This window comes from Neopelma chrysocephalum, unplaced genomic scaffold, assembly GCF_003984885.1.
Source record: "Neopelma chrysocephalum unplaced genomic scaffold, ASM398488v2 Primary Assembly neopelma1_60, whole genome shotgun sequence".
NCBI classification, from domain to species: Eukaryota; Metazoa; Chordata; class Aves; order Passeriformes; family Pipridae; genus Neopelma; species Neopelma chrysocephalum.
In genome coordinates this window covers 15081385-15100931 of record NW_020897715.1, presented here as the reverse complement: position 1 = coordinate 15100931, position 19547 = coordinate 15081385, and the positions used below count along the sequence as shown (strand labels likewise).

The 19547-nt window shown below is 51.1% G+C and overlaps 1 protein-coding gene across 4 annotated transcripts in view; it reads left to right on the top strand.

Moving 5' to 3' along the window:
• GPR156 (G protein-coupled receptor 156) overlaps positions 1-17440 on the top strand; it is a 38352-nt gene extending 20912 nt beyond the window's left edge. For 2 of the 4 annotated variants that reach the window (XM_027681242.1, XM_027681240.1), the window contains exons 2-11: positions 1593-1739; positions 1854-1993; positions 4343-4479; positions 6676-6811; positions 7690-7800; positions 8841-8966; positions 9419-9514; positions 12283-12519; positions 14654-14812; positions 15384-17440. In XM_027681242.1, coding sequence (XP_027537043.1) covers positions 1895-1993; positions 4343-4479; positions 6676-6811; positions 7690-7800; positions 8841-8966; positions 9419-9514; positions 12283-12519; positions 14654-14812; positions 15384-16565 — 2283 coding nt within the window. In that variant the 5' untranslated portion in view covers positions 1593-1739; positions 1854-1894 and the 3' untranslated portion in view covers positions 16566-17440. Of the gene's footprint in view, positions 1-1592; positions 1994-4342; positions 4480-6675; positions 6812-7689; positions 7801-8840; positions 8967-9418; positions 9515-12282; positions 12520-14653; positions 14813-15383 lie in introns of all 4 variants that reach the window. The other 2 variants (XM_027681244.1, XM_027681243.1) reach the window with 2 other exon arrangements.
• The last annotated feature ends 2107 nt before the right edge of the window (positions 17441-19547 follow it).

Sequence of the window (19547 nt, the reverse complement as noted above, 5' to 3'; positions counted from 1 at the left end):
TTTGGAGGCTGGGCAGTGCTCATCTTCAGGTCTTCTTGGCAAAGGTTCAGTGCCCCTCTCCTGCTGCCATCCCCAGGCGCAGCACGCAGCCCCTCCACACTATCCATTGTTCTCTTTGAACTGTTCAGCTGGAGCCTGTCTCCTTCTCTCCACTGCCCTTTACCACTGTTGCAATCCTGGCATCCACTGCAGCAGTAGGATATCACCTGCAGCCATACCCCTTGTCCGATCACTCAGCCTGAGCCGTGGAGGGCATGAAAACCCCCACAGAGTGATCCTGCTGTAGGGGAAACACCACTGCAGTTTGCTACAAGCTAGAGGGGCAGGTTTGATGGAGCTGGGTTGTATCAGCGCTCTTGAAAAACGTCTCTACCATGTGTGTAAAGTCATCAGTCTGACTCATGTGATATTGTGTTTGTAGGACGCAGCAAGCTGATCTCATACTGGGGTCAGTTCTGGGACAGGCAGGACAGTGTCCGGACCTGTGGTACATCAGGGCTTCTGCCAGTGGGAAAGTTGGGATTGTTGCTTCAAAGGTGGCTTTGCTAATTTGGGTCAAGTAGCCTGCTGACCTTGATGTGTTTGGGCTGGGACTTGTAACTTCTCTAAAGCTGAAAAATCAGTCTATGCTTGACCTGAGAACAGCTCCTGTAGCTTTTCTGGTGTTTGAATCCTGATTACCCCCCATGACAAACACCAAGTTTCAGACCAGGTCCTGGTGACTATGCTTTTTAGTTTACTCTCTCTTTGCTCACATGATGACAGGAGTTTTTGCAAAGAAAGGACTTATGAGGAGAGGGAATCAAAGAGTCAGGAGTAGGAAGAGGGAAGGATGGAGCACTGGCCAGGCACATGGCATGCTTGGCCAGGGAGCAGCCCCGAGGAGCATGATAAGGATAATTTTTTTCCTCCCACCTGTTGTGAGGAGCAAGTAGGGAGTGAGCTATTGTGCTTCCTCCCCAACTGCTAACGACAGGAGACTTGCTTATGGTCGTGTGCTGGAAGCTAATTAAAACCGGTGACAATGGTAATTGAGTAAGGATGCTTGAGGACAAGTATGACCTCATGTCTAAAATGGTAATGAGGCCTATTAAAATCCACACCAAAAAGAGAAATGAAAGGGGGCACAGAGGCAAAGGTAGTGCGAAGGGAGCAGGACCAGGTAGGGACAATACCTGGCAGCCAGAGCACCAGGAGGGATGGGGAACATGGAGGTGTCAGGCTTCTAAATCTCCTTAATGAAAAGCCAGCTCTTTAGCTAGCTGGGCTGCCACTCAGGCCGAGTCAGCCAAAATGCTTTGGTTCAAGTGCCTTCCCCTGCTGCTCGCCCGGGCCCGGGTGTAGATCCTATTAAGCAATGACGACACTTATTACTGTTTGTTGTTGTCTACACTCTCTGGTTCCTTGCTGGAAGAAGGGGACATGCCAGGAAACTGGCAGTCGCTGCCAGCACAAGGAGGGTATCTGCAAAGATGCACCCTGGAAATTGCGCTGGTGTGGGAAAATGCATTGGCAGAGGAAAACCGCAGTGAGTTTGGGGTGCAACGCCCTGGCTCAGACCCGTTCTGACCTCAACATGTGTTGTTTTGCAGGCTGGTATAGCAGTGCTCGGGATGCCACCGTGCTCCATGGGAACCCAAGTTCCATGCTGACTCGCCTCACTGCAGAGGACACCCCAAGGGACACTGGGAGGTGGGCACTCCCTGTCCTGGCCCTGGATGTGCACCACATCAGTTTGGGTGAGCTCAGCCCTGGCCTGCCAGAACCCCTCACTAGACCCTGCTGACAGGAGGAGATACGGTATATGCCAGAGGTTTCTTCTCGCTGGAGAAAGCCCACGCTTGTCCTTCCAGCAGGGGTGAAGGTACGGCTGGATAACGGCTGAGGATGTGCTATGGAGCCGGGATTCAACTGCTCTGAGCTCTGCGATGGCAGCTCCAGTTTTGACAGCCAGCAGCAGCGGGCACTGCAGGAGCTCTGCACTGTAACAGTGGTATGTATGGAGGCAGGGAAGTGCTCTGGGGCATGAGGTTTGCTCTGCTGAAGTGGATTTGAGTGGAGGGATGGAAAGGGGGGTGCAGCTGACAAGTAATCCCAGTCCAGCCAAAGGCAGCATGCTGGTTGGCCTCTAAGACAAGCCCAGTCTAGGTGACACCTAGCAGTTACCAGGTAGTGAGGAAGCATCCACAACAGCCAACTTATGTCAAGCAACCCCCTGTGTGTTGGCCAGTGTGACAGCTGCTTAGGATTGGCCTGAAATGGCCCCATTTGCCCTTGACCTTTCCTGTCCTCTGCAACTTCAAAGTGCTTTTCAAATATGAATAGGGCATGATTTAATTAAAAGTCATTATCTATAATAAATGGTACCCCCACACACACCAGTAAGCCAGTGGAAATGACACTGGGATGCACTCAGTTGCAGTTGGCACTGTGTGAGGCTGCTGGATGGACCAGTGAGGCTTGGCCCGCTCGGCTCTCCATCACGTCCTGCACGACCATGAGCCTTTAATTAGAAGACTAAGCTGCTTGGCTCCTCTAGCTCTGGCAGCTGCTGTACAATTAATATTCCCCCTGCTAGGACCAGGATTTACTCCTCTCAGCGGCAAACAAAGCGCTCCATCAACTTCAGGTAGCATCAACATCCAGGGAAACAGCAGTCAGGTGGGAGGGTGTATGTTCCTTGGCAAATGAAAGGTGGAGATCACATGGGTATTTCTGATCCCTGGGTGGCTGACCATCTCCACCATGTGGTACAGCCTTTGTTTCCCAGAGAGCCAAAAGACTCCCCAGGGGATAGAGAGAGGGAAGAGGAGGTGGGAAGCAGTTTGCAAGAGGGATATGAGTATCCTCTCAGGGATCCCTCCACACTGTTGCAAAGCGAGGCTGAGATGTGCATGCAGCTGTATCTCAGCATACAGCAGCAGCAGCGTTGGCTCTCAGCTGGATGTCTCTCCCAGCCAGAGGTTTGCCTTACGCAGTTGCCCTGCAACCAGCATGGCACCAGCATGTGAGCTGCCAGGAGCCCATGGATCAGCTGTGCTCGTGTGGCAGTGACACATTTTTGTTTTAAGAATTATGTGTTGGCTTTAATTCTCCAAGTTGTGCCTTGTTCTTGCTTGTCCAGAGGAGATAAAGCCTGGCTGGGGAAGAGGGAGATGATGCATTGGCTCTAAACAACTGCCTTACTTCTCCCTGAAGATTTATTTCTAGCAAGGCTGGAAGCAGAAACAGCTCAGGCCTTGAAGAAAGAATTGGGAGTTTGGGGCAGTGGCAACTATCAGGAAAAGTGGTCTTCTGCCATAGAAATTGCATGCAGGTCAACGGGCATGTCTGAGAAAGGACTTAAGCACCAGAGAAGTGATCCCAGCTCACACCCCATTCTCCTCCCTTCCACTTTTACCTTAGTAAAAGTGATGCTTTTTTTAAATAAAAAAAAAGTCATTAACACACCTGCAGTATGTGTGAACGAACCTACGCATGCACACCCTGTTAAAAATACTGGAGCATTTTAGATCCACAGTGGAAGTAGTTTCTTGTTTCACATAGGATCATTTTGTCCATCTTACATTAATGGGAAGATAGCAGAGAATATTTTTAAATGGAGATTTAAACTCATAGGGTTGCTTATGTGCAAGGAGAGACGTGCCTCTGTCATACCCGCTCTGGGAGTGTCCCTCAAAAGCCAGTTCTCAGCTGATGTCTGCCTGGGACCCAGTTAGTTTCCAGCCGGCTGGAGACGGGTGGAGCCCAGCTCGGTGTGTCACTGCATAACGCCTCTGAAAAACGCTGTCACACTCCCTTCTCTGTGTTTTCTGCACTGACTGGCAGCTCTGCTGCTGGCTCCCAGTCACGTCAGCCAGCTGGTCAGTTGTCTGCTGCATGGAGGGCTAAGGGCGGGAGCCAAGCATGCCCTACCTAACTTTCCAAAGAGTGCTATGAGCTGGGGTACCATGAGACCTCTCTGCAGAGGTTTCTTTCCAGAGAAGGACAGTGGGGAACCATTGCCCATGTTCTTCTCTCCCACAGCCAGGGCTGCCTGAGGTTTGTGAGTCACTTGTATGGCTTCATTACGTATTTGGCTAGTTGGCCGTAAGAAGAGGGCTCCTGGACTGCCCTCTCCTCCTGTGCACTCAGCAAGTGGCAGAATACGTGTCCTGCCTACACACATCTCACCGGCCCTGCCTGCGAGTCTTGGTCAGGTGCCGGGGTGTCTGCTTATGAGGAGATGTGGTTTATGGCTGAGGAGGAGCACCCATGGGTGTGATCATGCTAGAGTAGGGACCTCCTTCACTGGAAGCCCCAGCAATGTCCCCTTCTTCCTCACCCCTTTTGCCTCCTGCAGACATCTTTTGACCACAGTGGGAAGAGCTTCCCATCCTTCTCTGCTGGTCTCCTGGGAGTTGTGTGGACATTCCTGACTGGAGGAGTCCTGCTAGCGCTCTTCTTTCTCATCTTCACAATTCGCTTCAGGAAAAACAGGTAAGGGCTTCCCTCTTCTGCTGTGACAATTCCCCTGAGCTGGAGCAGCGGAATGAGGCTCCTTCAGGACCAGGCTTTGAGCTGATGACCAGCTAAGTGTCAGGAAGGTATGAGCCTGAAGGAACACCACGGGGCAAGCAAGGCCAGTGCCAGGGTTGTTGCAGCTTTCTCCATCACATCCAGTATTGATCACTGATGGAGACAGTCCTGTTTGGACTGCTCCCTTCCTCTCCAAGGCAGGGAGCTGTAGACAGGACAAGATGAAATGGCCTCAAGCTGCGTCAGGGGAGATTCAGGTTGGACATCAGGAAGAATTTTTTCACTGAAAGGTTGTCAAGCATTGGAATGCTCTGCCCAGCGAAGTAGTGGAGTTACCATCCCTGGAAGTGTTCAAGAAACGACTGGACATGGCACTTGGTGCTATGGTTTAATTCACATGGTGGTGTTTGGTCAAAGGTTGGTCTTGATCATCTTGGTGGTCTTTTCCAACCTTAATGATTCTATGATTCTATGGATGCCTTCTGGTGTGGCACAGACAGTAGTGCATAGCCTCATCCCAAAGGTACCACTCAATAGAAACATCAACAGGAGTGAGCAGAAAGAGAACAAGTCTCCTTTTCTGCTCACAGTCTTGGGAGCATCACTCTGAGCAGCACAGCTCCATGGCAAACCCGTCATGCTCCCCCACAGTGCACTTCCTGCCGTTGGGCCACCCATACTTTGAAGATACTGCTACCCCTTTTTGATCTTAGTGGTTGCCCATATTGGTGTGGAACATGATCTTCATTGGTGAGAGAAGCTGGTTGTAAAGTGCAGACTTTCCTTGGTGCTGTTCAGTCTGCACAGAGGATGTAAAATTTCCTGCTCTCCTGAAGACAGCTTAAATCCAAGCATAAGGCTCAACAATTCCTTGTAACTCAAACTGTCTCAGCCAGCACTGACCCTTCCTCAGCAATTCTGAGTGTCTTGCCTGCTTCCTTGCCACTTTCTCCTCAGCTTCATTGGTCTCAGTCTCTCAACTGCTTTTTCCTCCAGAGATACATCCCTCTCCCAAGCTTCACCTGGCAAAGCCGTTGGTCTCTATGTGCCATTGTTTTGCACAGAGATGTGCATCTGTGTGCAGCCTGAACTGATTCTCTGATTGCATTAAGGAACTTAATGCTTCTGACAAGCACTATGCAGTCAGGAGGGTCCTGCCCCATAAGGATTTCTGTTGTGAGCCCTGTGCCTGCTGCATTGCAGCATCTGCATGACCTGCATCCCAATCTGAAACACTTAATTTACTGAGTAGTGTGGCCACTTTAATTGATTACCAAATTATTTAGGCCCCTGAAGATATTCTCAGAGCATGCTGTAATGAATGTGCGTTATTTATTTGCTCTGCAGTAAATAAATACTGGTCTGCCCACTGAACCTGGGAGGGCAAAGGAGACCTTTTTGAGCATGCAGCTGAGAGGGTGAGCTGATGAATATCTTTCCCCAGGCATGGCAAGGAAGTCAGGGAGGGAAAGGGGCAGGTTGAATCCCTTGTGAGGCAGCAAGCCAGGAAGGAGCTCAAGGGTAGAGAAATGCAATGACTTGGCAGCAGATTGAAGGGGCAGAGCTATGCAGGGGGATGGCAGGAGCTACAGCTTTTGCTTGATGGGCTTGCTGGGGAAGGGTGACAGGTCATGAGAGATCGGTGGGTTGATTCTCCCCTCCCTGAATACTCTTACAGGATTATGAGTGATGGGGTGAAATTACAGAGGGGAGGCTGTAAGCTGAACATTGCAGGCGGCTTCCTGAAGTTGAGACTGTGCTGTGTGAAACTATCTCCTCAGAGGAAGGAGCAGTGGGAAGAGCCTGTTCTTGGAGGCGCTTGTAGCTGTTGCACCCAAAGCTGGGGACAGTCACCACATGGTGCGCTGGTGTGGTTTTCCACTTCTGCCCCTCTACAGCAGAAGTGTTGGGGTAGAGTGAAATGAGTACTTTAAGCACAGTGAAGCATTCCAGCAAGACAGCAGAGAGGATGGGTTATGCACTATGGAGCAATGGCTGAGCTTTTTGAGCAGCTGTGAACATCAGATGCTGGGGGGGTGGACAATGTGTCAGCATCCCTTATGGCCATCATGGCCCCTGTAAGGGGACCTCGCCCTTGTGCTGCCAGGTCATGATGCTCAGTAACTGTCACCACCTTCCCTGCTTTGTTTCCTGGAGGATCGTGAAGATGTCCAGCCCCAATCTCAACATTGTGACCCTGCTGGGCAGTGGCTTGACTTACACGAGTGCTTACCTCTTTGGGGTTCAGGAGCAGAGCCTGCCTTCCGGAGACTCCATGGAAAAGCTTATTCAGGTGAGTGGGGGGTTTGCTGGGATGGGTAACGTCATGCATGCACATGTACATGCCTTTTTGTACGTGCGCTCTCTTAGCCACAGCCTGTCACCACCTCGCTGCTGGCTGCACGCGGCCGGGCTGTGGTTTTCACATACGCAAAATGCAACCAGATGCTTTCTGTCTGAATGGCCTTCACTGTTTGTGCAAACCACATCTGCACCAAGGAAGGGGCTCAAAGCAGGTCCCCAGGGGAGAGAGAGGTCCCACAGGCAGGCAGGCTGCTGGGCTTGCAGAAGTGCAGTAGGGAGAGGGGAGCCTGAAGGGAGATGGGATCCTCCACAGAGCCACCACTGCCTAAAGTAGCACAGGTGCTGTGAGGCTGCAGGTGAGTTTTTTGGCTGCAGAGCAGATCCTCATCAAAACACTCACCTGTGTGATGAACCCCTACGTCCTGACCTGAGGCAGCCACCCTGCCAGACTGAGGGCTGGGCATGCATCCATATGGGAGAGTGGGACGTGGGAGAATGCACACCCTGCATCCTGCTCAGCCACTGGGCTGAGGATAATTAACGGAGGTGCCAGCAAGTGATTTATTGGTGCTGGGACCTACCGTGCCCCTGCTGCTCACAAGCTGCCTGGCTCTCCCTGCCTGGTCCTCTGATGAAAGTCTCTTGGGATGGGGAGGAAAAGGTAGGCAACAGACATGCCTGCAGAGGAATATGTGCCTTTTAATTTATTTCACTCTATGGTCAGCTTTCTAATGTCTGATATGACTTTCCAGAAGCCAGAAGACCATAGACATGTCCCCACCCATCTTTATTGCACCCCTGGGTGGGAGGGTGTGGGGTGTCCCTGCGAGCCCCACTTTCAGCCTCCTCACTCTGCCCCCCTGGCAGGTGCGGCTCTGCCTCCTGTGCGTGGGCACCTCCCTGGTGTTTGGCCCCGTCCTGGGGAAAAGCTGGCGGCTCTACAAGGTGTTCACCCAAAGGGTGCCGGACAAGCGGGTGGTGAGTACACAGCACCCGAGGAGGGAAGGGAGGGGGGAGAACTTCCCAAGGAGGGGAAACACCAGCAAGTCCCAAACCAGTGTGGAACAGCAGATAAAAACTGGCACAGGACAGGGATGGGTGCCCCAATCACAGGTCTAGTTTCATGCCTAGCTGTGCATGGGCCCCTCATTTATTCCTGAGCAATGAGGCAAGAGCTTTTCCACTCCACAGGTAAGCGGGTGCCCTGCCAGGCTGCCTGTTCCCCTGTTGAGTCACAGCCCCATCACTGAGCAAGGTCTTGGTCTTGTTTTACATCAGCCCCATGCCTTCATTAAACTACATGCCAGTATTTGTGTCCTGGACTAGGCTGATTGTTTTTGTAGGATGAAAATAAACCAGGTATCCTCAAAAGCATCTCATGTAGGGCCATCCCCAGATGCATCTCATTTCTTGAAGGGAGAGAGGGAGCACTAGGCACTCCTCTGCAGCACTTAAAGAAGGGGAATCAGCAGCTGGGAGGGAAATGGGAAATTTGTTCACGTAACAGTGCATGTAACTTAGGCTTTCAGTGGCCACTTTCCAGTGGTGAAAAAGTAGGTCTCAGATGAAAGGTGAGATGAGACGGTTTGCAGGGGAACTGGGTACCAGCAAGGAGTCCCATTCCTGATGCACCAGGGTCTGTGTTAAACTTTCAAAATCATAATACTACCAGCTTTTTTTCCCCACCCTTTCTGTCTCTGCTGGTGATATGGACATAAGGGATGATACTCTTGTTTTGGAGGAACTGTCTTCTGTCACAGCATGTACCTGCTATCCACACCATCAGGGAGGGTTTATGCTTGGCCCCAAGCCTGATTAGGTCTCCAAGAGTTTGGGAGCTGGAGACAGAGATCCTGTGGCCAACTCTGATGTAGGTGAGCCACTGGATTCCCCTCTGGGGGAAGTAGTAGGATAGACATGTTGCTTGAAAGAAACAACTAGAAAGGGACCCAAGGGGATGGAGGTCATTGGTGTCCTTTTGCTCCCCAGAGTAACTTTTACCTCTTGTGTATTTGCAGATTATCAAAGACCTCCAGTTGCTGGCAATGGTGGCAGCATTGGTGCTGGCAGATGCTGTGTTGCTCTTGACGTGGGTATTTGCCGATCCAGTCCAGTGCTTCCGAAGCCTCAGCGTCTCACTGCGGGTAAAGGGATGAGGAGGAGTGGTGGAGGGTTGTGCCATGTTCTGTCTGAACTCTGTGGACAAAGTTGGTGGATGGCCAGGCATTTGGAGGTGCTGTTTGAAAAACAATAGAAAGAAAAACAAGTCAGAAAAGCTTCTGGTCACTCTGGGTTGGGTTTTTGTTCAGTCTGTTACGGAGGTGATGGTCCACTGCAAAATTTCCAGGTCTGTGCAGATCACATGGGTGACACAGGGAGAGGTCCATAGCACCTGCATATGCTTTAGAGAAATGTTTAACAAGCCCTGTTGGCAGCAGAATGCCAAAATCTTTCTTGCTTTAACCCTCTGCCCCTGGTAGCGCCAGCTTTGGCCTATCCTTTTAGACAGTTGCAGAGAAGACCAGCTTAGATGTGTCTGCCTCTCGGTCTGTGCCCAGGCCACAGCCTTCACTTCAGTCTTTCCCTTGCTTTCTAGGCGACAGAGAAAGGCATGACCTGCTCCATGAGCCGGGTGCAGTCCTGTGCATCGCTCTATTCTGATCTTTGGCTTGTTCTCATTTTAGGGTTTAAGGTACGTAACCTCTTGATTGATTCTTGAATTATAACTCTCCGTCTTAGTACGTAAACTGTTTAGCAGCATTCGTTGTTTCGCTGCCCTCCCAAGCTACAGGCCTATTGCAGATTCCAGCTACTCCTGTTCATCTCAAAAGCCCTCCTATTTCCAGTCTGTCCCATCTTAGAAAGGGTAAAAGCCCTGTAAGCCACTTTTTCCCTGCCTCACTATCTCTTTTTTGTACACAGTGCACATACAGTCTCTTTATTTCTCTCCCTGCAACCCCCCGTGCCTCATCTATCTCACTTCTTAAAACTCGTGTCTTGCTGTTCTCTAAAGCGCACTCTTTCCATAAAGCCTCAGAAGGCCGTCCAGTGCAGTGCTGCACCATGTGGCTCAGTCCCTGAGTCCTCTGACTCCAAACCAAGGAGGTGCTGATGACAAGTGTTTGCTCTCTGCCTTTACAGGATGTTTATCGGCTTAATTATACCACCGGGGTGCACTTTCACTGGTGGAGCTCTGCACATGGCCATTCTTATTCCAGAAGTGTTAGTTATACCGACGTAACTATGTAGGTGTAATTACTGCTGTAATTATCTGTGGTCTCATGTGTCTCTGGTATGGCAGAAGCTGGACACATTTCAGAAAGCTGATGTTGATGAAGCTTGTGAGATCACAGTCTTTCTTTGGTAATGGCTTCATCTCTGTGCAGTACCGGCAGTTCCTTTGTGATTCATTGTAATATAATACTCACTGACCATCTACCCAAAATTGTAGGAAAAAGAGCAGAAAGGGACCTTACAACACAGCCAAGTCCTCCCCTCTACACTTCATTTCAAAGACATTAGTGTAGCCTGTCCTTAGAAGTCCTTTGGTATTGAATGTAGGTATTCTCTGGGTTTTCAGTGCTGTGTCTCCAGCTCTGATTTTGTCTGCAGTTTTTGTTAGGGTTTAGACAGGTGATGTCTTTGCCTACAGCTCCTACAAAATGCTTTCTGAAATAAAACATCCCCACTATCTGTCCCAAGTAATATTTTTTAGTGTTGTGTTGTATCTGACCCTGTCCCCTTCTACCTACTGGGGGCTGTGGAGTTATTTCCTTAGTACTTTCTCTGGAGTTAGTTTGGATTTACACTAATGTGAGAGTAGGCTTTATTTCTGTGCGTACATAGCACTTCTTAGCATCCACAGCATTAATGTGCTCATCCCTTTGGGAAGCCACTCAGTGTATTATCCTGGTTTTACTGGAACAGAGCAATGAACAGAAATGATTTGCCAAGGACATGCCTGGAATTAGGAGCAAAATTCTCTGCTCAAGATTAAAACAAACAAACCACTTAGTCCTGTGCTTACTGGAAGTCCTAGTTTACTAGACGGCAGTGCTGTTGTCTGTGTCCCAGATAGACTGTATGAATTTAAATGGGACTTTGGTGCTGATTATTTTCTTGCTCAGGGATTAAAGCTGACTTGCCTTTGGGCCATTTGGAGGTGCCTCATGGTGGGCATGGTTATGATCCAATGCAGATTCTACAAAGCAGGGTCAGGCGTCAGCCTAGTTCCCAGCGAGGCAGGTCTCACTATTACAACCCCGCCTTGAGAATTTGTGGTGCTCTGAAGTTGCAAGTCTCACCAAAGACTGTGGACATGAACCTCTCTTGCCTGTGTCCCTCCAGACCTTAACCCTGGCAGTGGTCATCAAGCAGCCACAGCACAGAGGGGTCCAGAAGGGTCTAAAAAACATCTGCGCTCAGGTCACAAAGCACTCCTTGATGCCCAAATAACAATGACTCTTAGTAAACTAAGGCAGACACAGTTACACTTACTAGGTAGCACAGGAATAATTTAAATCATATTCTCTGTATTCCGGGCCATTGCAGGTGCTGGGATTTTGTTAGATGATATTTCCAAATGATCCTGAAGGGAGACCATACCCTGCACTATGGAGGTGGGCAAAAGATACTTTGTGTTTCCTGCTAGTGTTTCCTGGAGAAGGAAGGGTTCATCCTGCTGGATAGTTTAATCCTGAGCACTCTGGAAAGATACATTTAGGGGACACTTGAGGGCCAGTGTGGTGAGGCAGCCTGCTCTAAAACAACTGATCTGCTCGGGGGGGGGGGGGGGGGCAGTTCGTCTCTGTACTGTGTACTAGTCCCTTTCCCTTCTGCTGGAGTCAGGAAACAGCAAAGGGAAGGGAGAAGAATTGCACCTGGTAGTTTCCTGGATTGCTATTTAGAGAGGCAACAAGTACATCCTCTTTCCTCCAGTCTAAACCTCTATTTCTTCTTGCCTTTTTCTTCTGAATGTCCTTCTGAACATCCTTCCTGCTCCTTCAGAGGTATGTCATTGCTCCTAGACGGAACCCCACTGCTGCATCCCTGCAGGGACCTCTGTCTCCTGTTTGTCTGTCTGTCTGTCTTTGCTTCTCCTGCTCCAGGCTGCCCAAGGGGCGGGTTTTGTGTCTTATCTCTCCTGGCCATCCCCTGCTCTGTGGCATCACCTGCTGACCTGACCCTCATCTCCTCTCACAGCTTGGTTGGGACTCCCAGTGCCGACTGGCACCTTCCCTCCTGCCCTCTCTCCCCAGCCCCACTTCTGGCCCGCAGCAGTGTGCCGGGCGTTTGCACGGCGTCACCAGCGCGCACTCAAGGTCTGCATTATAGATCAAAGAGCATTAATTAGGATTGCACTGAGTGTATCTGAGCTCACCGGGCTTGGTTTGAAGTGGGGGTTGACACCATCAGGCTGTAATTTTCCACACTCTGGAAACCTCTTTTTTCTGCTTCCAGAGTATTCTGCTGCTGTACGGGACCTACTTGGCCGGTCTGACCGACAGTGTCAGCTCCTCACCAGTCAACCAGTCCTTGACACTCATCGTTGGGGTCAACCTCGTTTTCCTGGCTGCTGGCACTATCTGCTTAGTTCATCGTTTCTTCCGTACTTGGCACAACTTGCTGTTTGGTTTTACCTCTGGAGGAATTTTTGTGTGTACAACCATGATCAACTGCTTCATCTTTGTCCCACAGGTATCTTCCACCTCTGTCCCGTCACTTGGCTGGAAACAGGCACATTTTCAGAGTTTAATAACAGCGGCCTTGTGGGCCAAAGCACTTACTTTCCTGCTTTTTTCCCCAAATGTTTGGGCTTACCTGCACAGCTCATCTTCCAAGCCCCCCGGTGGCTCTGCTTCCCCAAGCAAATTCCTGGAGTATCATAGAATCACAGAATGGTTTGTGCTGGAAGGGACCTTAAAGATCATGTAGCTCCAACACCCCTGCTGTGGGCAGGGAACCTTTCACTAGACCACATTACTCAAAGCCCCGTCCAGCCTGGCCTTGAACACTTCCATGGATGGGAGATCCACAACTTCCTTGGGCAACCTGTTCCAGTGTCTCACCACTCTCATAGTGGAGAATTTCTCCCTTTTATCTAATTTAAACCTACCCTCTTTCAGTTTAAAGGCATTCTCCCTTGTCCTATCCCCATGTGTCCTTGTAAAAAGTCCATCTCCAGCTTTCTTGTAGGCCCCCTTTAAGTCCTGGAAGGTTTCCGAGGAGTGCAGGTGTGTTGAAGAGCTGCTGCTCAGAACCTTCCTGCAGGAATGTGCCACAGGTGGTAGTCACACAGAGGGCAGAGGTGGAGGCAAGGCAGTCGCTGGTGTTGTCCTCCCATGTGGGTGGTGGGATCTGTTCTTCATGCACTTGTCCTCTCCTCGTACCTCACATGCCCACTCCCACAGAAAGTTGGATGGAGCTGGGCTCGGGCCATCCAGGTGGCCTTGCCAGGCTCAGAGACTTTTCTGCTGCTGGTGATCCCCAGGGGAGGCTGTCCTCCTTTGTGCTTTTAGAGAAGGAAGCTGGGTTTTGCCATGAGTGAGGAAGCATTTTGGGGTGAGGTGAGGCTCTTCTGCTTCCCATGTCCTCCAGGAGCAGCCTGGTGTGCCTGGCCACCATGTTATTGGGAATAATGCTCCCATTGTTACAGGGAGAGGAAACAGTTGTTTACCCAGTTGAATGTCTGAAGGGATGTTTGGGCTCAAGGACATGAGGTGAGAAAGGGAGGAAGAGGTGAAGCTGAAGAAAGAACACATCTGTGCAAGGGAGGGCTCAGGGGATCTCAGCAATGTATATAAATATCAATGGGGGTGGAGTAGGGAAGGGGGAGTCAGGCTCTTCTCATGGGTGTCCACTGACGGGACAGGGGACAATGGGCACAAAATAAAACACAGGAAATTCTATTTAAACATAAGAAAAAGGTTGGTTTTTTCTGTGAAAGTTGTAAAGCACTGAAGCACGTTGCCTAGAGAGGTCCATACTTGGAGATAATTGAGGCCCAGTTGGACACAGTCCTAGGCAGGCTGCTCCATCTGACCTTGCTTGAGCAGGGTGTTTGGACTAGATGATTTCCAGAGGTCCCTTCCTACCTCAATTGAGGCAGTGTAACTGCGGAGTCCCAACCCCTTAGATGAGCAGCCTTTGGGAGCAAGGATCCAATCCCCCTCTGACAAGCACCAAACCTGCTGGCAATGTGCCAGGTCTCTCAGACTGAGGGCAGAGGAGCTGATGAATTGTACTTGCACTCTGCCTGTACCATTTTTCTCTGGGAGCCTGGGGCCCTTGAACATTTTATTTAACTTGGATCTTTTAATTCATTACCTTGTTTTTCCTAATGGGCTTGCTTTTCTATTGCTCATCTGAGATCAATAAGCAGCTGGAGCTGGAGCTGGGCTGCACAAGGCTTCCATGCAGACACTAGATGAGAAAATAGGTACTAAGCATTACTGGTTTTCAGCCTGTCACCAGTGATTCAGGGATAAGGGGGCATGCGTGACACTGTCTTTGTCTGTCACAGAGTCAGGAGGGGGGAGAAGAGGGAGGGGGCTTTTACGGCGTGCTCAGAGGTTTCAGTGCAGACAGGCACTGACTCCTCTGCATTAAAAGCTGGAGCCAGACACAGGGTAAGGCTCAGATGGGTGGGAGGCTCCAAGTGACACTGCAGCCCCTCGCCCAGCCATCTCTTGCCACTGGTCTCTGCTCTCCTGTCACACCCTGCCTTTGTCTCCCCCTCTCAAGTCCCTTTGTCTCCTTCGCGCTTGAGCTGTGCCTGCCTCCCGCTGTGTTGGCAGGGGCTCTGCAGATAACATCCTCTTCTACTCCCTAGCTCAAGCAGTGGAAAGCCTTTGAAGAAGAAAGCCAAACTGTGAGCCACATGGCAAAATATTTCACTAGCCCAAGCAGGAGCTGCCGCTCAGTGTACAGCGAGGAGCAGCTCTACCAGCTGATAGGGGAGAAGAACTCCATGAAGCGGCTGCTCACCGAGGTACAGGCTCTGCCAGGCCCCCTCAACCACACCAGCTTCTCTCCTTCCCTTTTGTGGGCTGAAGGCTTTGCAGGGTGGGAAGCCCTTTTTTACACCCCTGTCCACACTGGTGATCCCTCACCAGCCTCTTCCTTCCTGACGGGAAGAACTGCTTTGTTTTGTCACATCACTCTGCACTCCAAAGCACCAAAATTTAGGCATAATCTGGAGGGTTTAAAAAAAAGATCTGTAGGGAGAAGTGCAGGAGAGCCTGGTTACCACAGCCTGGTCAAACCTGGTTAATTTAGAGGGCAGATGCTCTGTTTCAGAAAAGCCCCCAGCCTCCTGTTCTCTCACTTACAGCACATAGGTGGAAGCACCCCAGCTTGGAGAGCTGCCTGCCCCAGTGACCCCCTTCCCGCACTCCCATCTGGGGGCCTTCAGGGGAGGATGAGGTCACACACGCTGCCAGCGTGGCTCTTGCCATGCAGAGAGGGGCGATTTGTTTTCTAGCAATGCCAGCTTCCAAGCTGGCAGTGTTTTCATACCCTCTGCCTGCCCCGTGCCTGACAGGCTTATTTGTCTGACACAGAAAAACGCCGTGATTGAAAGCCTGCAGGAGCAAGTGAGCAGCGCCAAGGAGAAGCTGATGAGGCTGATGTCTGCGGAGAGCGGCTGCAATCCCCGTGCCTTGCCCGCAGCTCCCAGCACCTGGAGCTCAGGGGGGCATGGGGATACACCAGGGGACCACTGCCCCCCGGATCCAGAGAGGGATGGGTGGCAGCCTCCCTGCTCACTGTGTACACCGCCTCTTTGCAGCGATCCTCAGGCCCTCCAGGAACATGCAACCCATGAGCCTGTTTGCTCTCAAGTGCTGCTTTTTAACGCAGGGGGCAGCACTGAACCTGGCCTGAAAGACATCCAAGAGTGTGGGACACCTGCAGAGCAGGGGCAGACTCCGGAGCAGCTGCCAGGCCAGGACAACTCAGGTGGTGTAGCCTGGGAGTCATCCCCCAAAGTCAGCTATGTAAACAGTGAGAAGCTGTGGGAAATCTTGCAAGAGCTAAGCCTGGACGGCAAAAACTACAGCCCGGCCTTACCTGCAGGACCCCCACTTGGCAGCCGGGGCACCCCAGGCGACCAGGGAGAAACATGGGGGGGCCAGGACGGCTACCCAGGCATCCACACACCCCTCAGCCCCTACCTGGCGAGGCACCATCGGAGGATCCCTTTGTCCACTGCCTCCACCCACTTCCCTGGACATATATCCCCTCATGCCAACCACAGGGTGAAGGAAATGGGCAGCTGGATCCATGGGCAGTCAGCACACATGTCCCTGGAAAGGGAAGGGGAGATAGCTGGCAGAGGGTTCCTTCACCCCCTAGCACCATCCTCTCCAGCCATCCCTAGGGAGGTCTGCCTTCAGCCAGAGGGGTGGCTAGGATGGCCAGAGTCCCAGGGTGCTTCATCGTGCATCCCACAGGAGCAGTGGCGGTGGCAGGGCACCCCAAGGGGACCTGCTGAGCCTTCCCTGCGCTCACTGTACTATTACCCAGACTCTGACTCCAGCAGCAGCAGCTCTGAAGAGATGTTTCACGGCTGCCACCGGCCCTGCTGCGAGGTCTGCTTCCAGAGCCCACGTGGCTCCCTGGACAGCAGCAGCACAGACACAGACACAGAGCCCAGTGACTGCATGGACCACCAGGCAGAGCACCACAGTGGGCCCCAGCCTGTGGTGAATTTCAAAGACGATCTGAAACCTACCTTTGTGTGACTGGGAGCACCCCTGCCCCAAGAGCAAGTGCCCTCCCACCCCTGAAACACTGCATGTTTTCAGAAATGTTAAAGCTGCATGTCATTCTGGGGGATGTACCTTTTTCTGGAATCTGGGGATCAGGAATAAACCTTGCCCTGTTCTGGATTGCAGTGTCAGCTCCAGCCTGATCAGCCATGACTGCAGACTGAATTTGGCCGAGAGTGAGTTGGAAGCACTCAGGGAGGTGGCTGTGCTTTTGTCCTGGCTGCTCTGGGCAGCTGTCTGTGCCCCAGAGATACTTGGCACTTCTGTCGTTCCTGGTGCTGGCAGTGGAAAGACTGGGGCTGGGTGGCCTGTGAGAGCCCACACTTCATCACCTCAGAGGGCTTTCCCTGTGAGAACTGGGTGATTTGCACTGGCAGGGAGCAGCACGAACACACATGGCTTCTTGCACACAGCACAGGTACAGAGAGAGGACTCCTTCCTTCCCCCGAGGCTGCTGATGGAGAGCCTCCCACTGGCATCACACCCAGCTGGGTGCAGAAGCAGTTGCAGGCTGCCACGCATCTGGGGCATGTTGCTCTTGGGCAAAGCAAGGACCTTGGGGTGGGGTTTGTACAGGAACCTTTTGGATTTTGGTGCTTTTTTTGTAGCATGTGAGTGAGAAAATGAAGTCCAAAGGTGATGTCCCAGGAGGTGCCTTTACATTTTGTGTAGTTCAAGTGCATGGTCGTAGGTGAGACTCAGGTCAGAGCTGAAGAGAAAGGTAAGCTAACAATTGTAAAGGAGGATATGGAAAGGTTTTTCTTTTTTTACCTTGTTTTCTGGGGCTTGTGCCCTTCTGTATGTCTTTGTATGGATGATGTAGTTGGAATAAGGTTTGCTTAAATTAATATGCTCTGTTTAATTTTTGTCTTAGAAATACCAAGAACAGTAAATCCAGTGTGAAACCTTTCTGGGGATATTTGTGACAGCACTTCAGTGAATCGTTGCCTCCACAGGAGTTCAGGACGCTGAGACCTGACACTCAGTGCAATAAAAACCCTCTGGAGAAAGACTTTGTTAAAAGGGCAGGTTTCAGAGAAATCCCAATCCCAGTTTTGAACAAAGCATGTTAGCACTGCCCTCTCTATTAGCCATTACAGTGGTGAAATCCCTCACCTCTGTGTCCCTTCACCGGTGTCACCTTTTTTCCCCCCCGTTGTCTCTGCGGTTTTCCACGCTTGCATCAAGGGCACATCACCAAATCCAATAGTCTTATGAGAAACAATATTCCCACAGCCCCTCTTCTAAAATGTAAACACTCCAGACAGAAGGTAATCCCTTTTTTTTTTTTTTGTCACTTTTTGCTAAGAGAAACCATTTTTTTTCGGTTTCTTTTACAGCTGTCTGAGCACTTACGGCTCTGGCCTCGCTGTGAAATGCATTTACCGGGGGTCCCCCAACTGTGCGGGGCAAACCCGGGAACCCGGGGGCTCCCTGCAGTGGGACTCGGGAGCGCTGTCCCCGTCGCCTCCCATCCGCCTGCAGTTCTGCAGCGCTCGCAGCAGGTGCTGCTGCTGCCACACCGGGTACACCGGCATACACCAAGTGCCCCACGCTGTGCATCCCACGGCATCCCCACGCTGGGACAACGGGTGGGACAGGGATGCTCTAGGGACCCTATTAAATATGGGGCAAAACCACTTTTCCCCACCCCCCAAGCATATTTAGAACAGCACTTTGCTCTGGGGCTGGGAAATACTGCAGCAAGGTCAAAGGAAATGATCAACCATGACCCCACCTGGAAGCAGCTGATATAAAAATTAACTTAAAATCCACAAATGAATGCAGAAAAAACTCTCTGGAGAACTTTGAACCTATGGGTTATTTGGAAACTCATCACTGGAATTTGAGGCAATTGCTTTTCTGTGTCGTGTCCAGCAGCCACTACCTGAAAACTGCATGGCATGTGGATGCCAAGAGCGTCCACTATCACAAATAGCGTGGGCCAGCAGAACTAGGGCAGTGATCATGTCCCTGTGTTCGGCACTGATGAGGCCACACCTCAAATCCTGTTTTCAGTTTTGGGCCCTTTCCTTGCTCTTGGCTGTTTAGGAAGGGACACGTCACAGCTGGTATGAGATGTCTCTGTGTGCCTGCTTGCTGGAGCTTGGCAAGAGCCAGGAAGGCAGGAAGCCTTGAGGCTCTTGTGCCACAACCACCTGCAACACCTGCTCAGTCTGCCTCTTACCCTGTCAGCTTGCCGCTGTTTAGGAAATAACAACATTGGTCTTGATTGTGATTGAGCTGCCTGGTTAAAAAAAAAAAAAAAAAAAAGAGCTTTGTTAGCTATGGCAGAGAGGGATTAAGCCAGGCTCTCTGGACAAGAGTACTGACTGTTGATGTGGAAGTTTCCCCACTGCCTTGTGTTGGTGTTAGCAGGTGGGATCTGTGGGAACCTCTTGCTCTGAGCTTTGATACCGGGGCAGTTATTAGAAATAATGTGTGTTTGAAAGTACTGCAAGAGGGAAAACTCTCAGGTGTCCTTGGCCCAGAGTAACCAGACTGTGCAAGCCACGGAGACAGTGGCTGCACAGTGATGCCACATCCGTGCAGGTATGTTCCTGTGGTGCAGTGGGGAGCAGCAGACAGGGGCCCAATGGCTTCAAGTAGCCTGTGCTGCAGGTTTTAAGAAGGTGAGGAAGCACTCACATCTGTATGACCTCCACAGGTCTGGAAGAAGCCTCAGAAAAGTCTTCCTCAAGTCCAACAGCCATGAGGGCTGTGGAGAGGTGCTCTCCTCCTGAGCAGTGTTACTCTCCTGAGCCCAGAAACATTATCTGTTACCTTACCTATCTGTTACCTTACCCAGTTTTTCATGGCTGTCTTCTGCTTGGCCTCTACTTCTAGTTATGTACTACTGAAACTGCAGCTGCTGCTGTTACCCCAAGGTCTGCTCTCAGAGCCAGAATGGCAATACTGTAAATATCCAGTTGTGAGGCATCAGTGTAAGCTGCA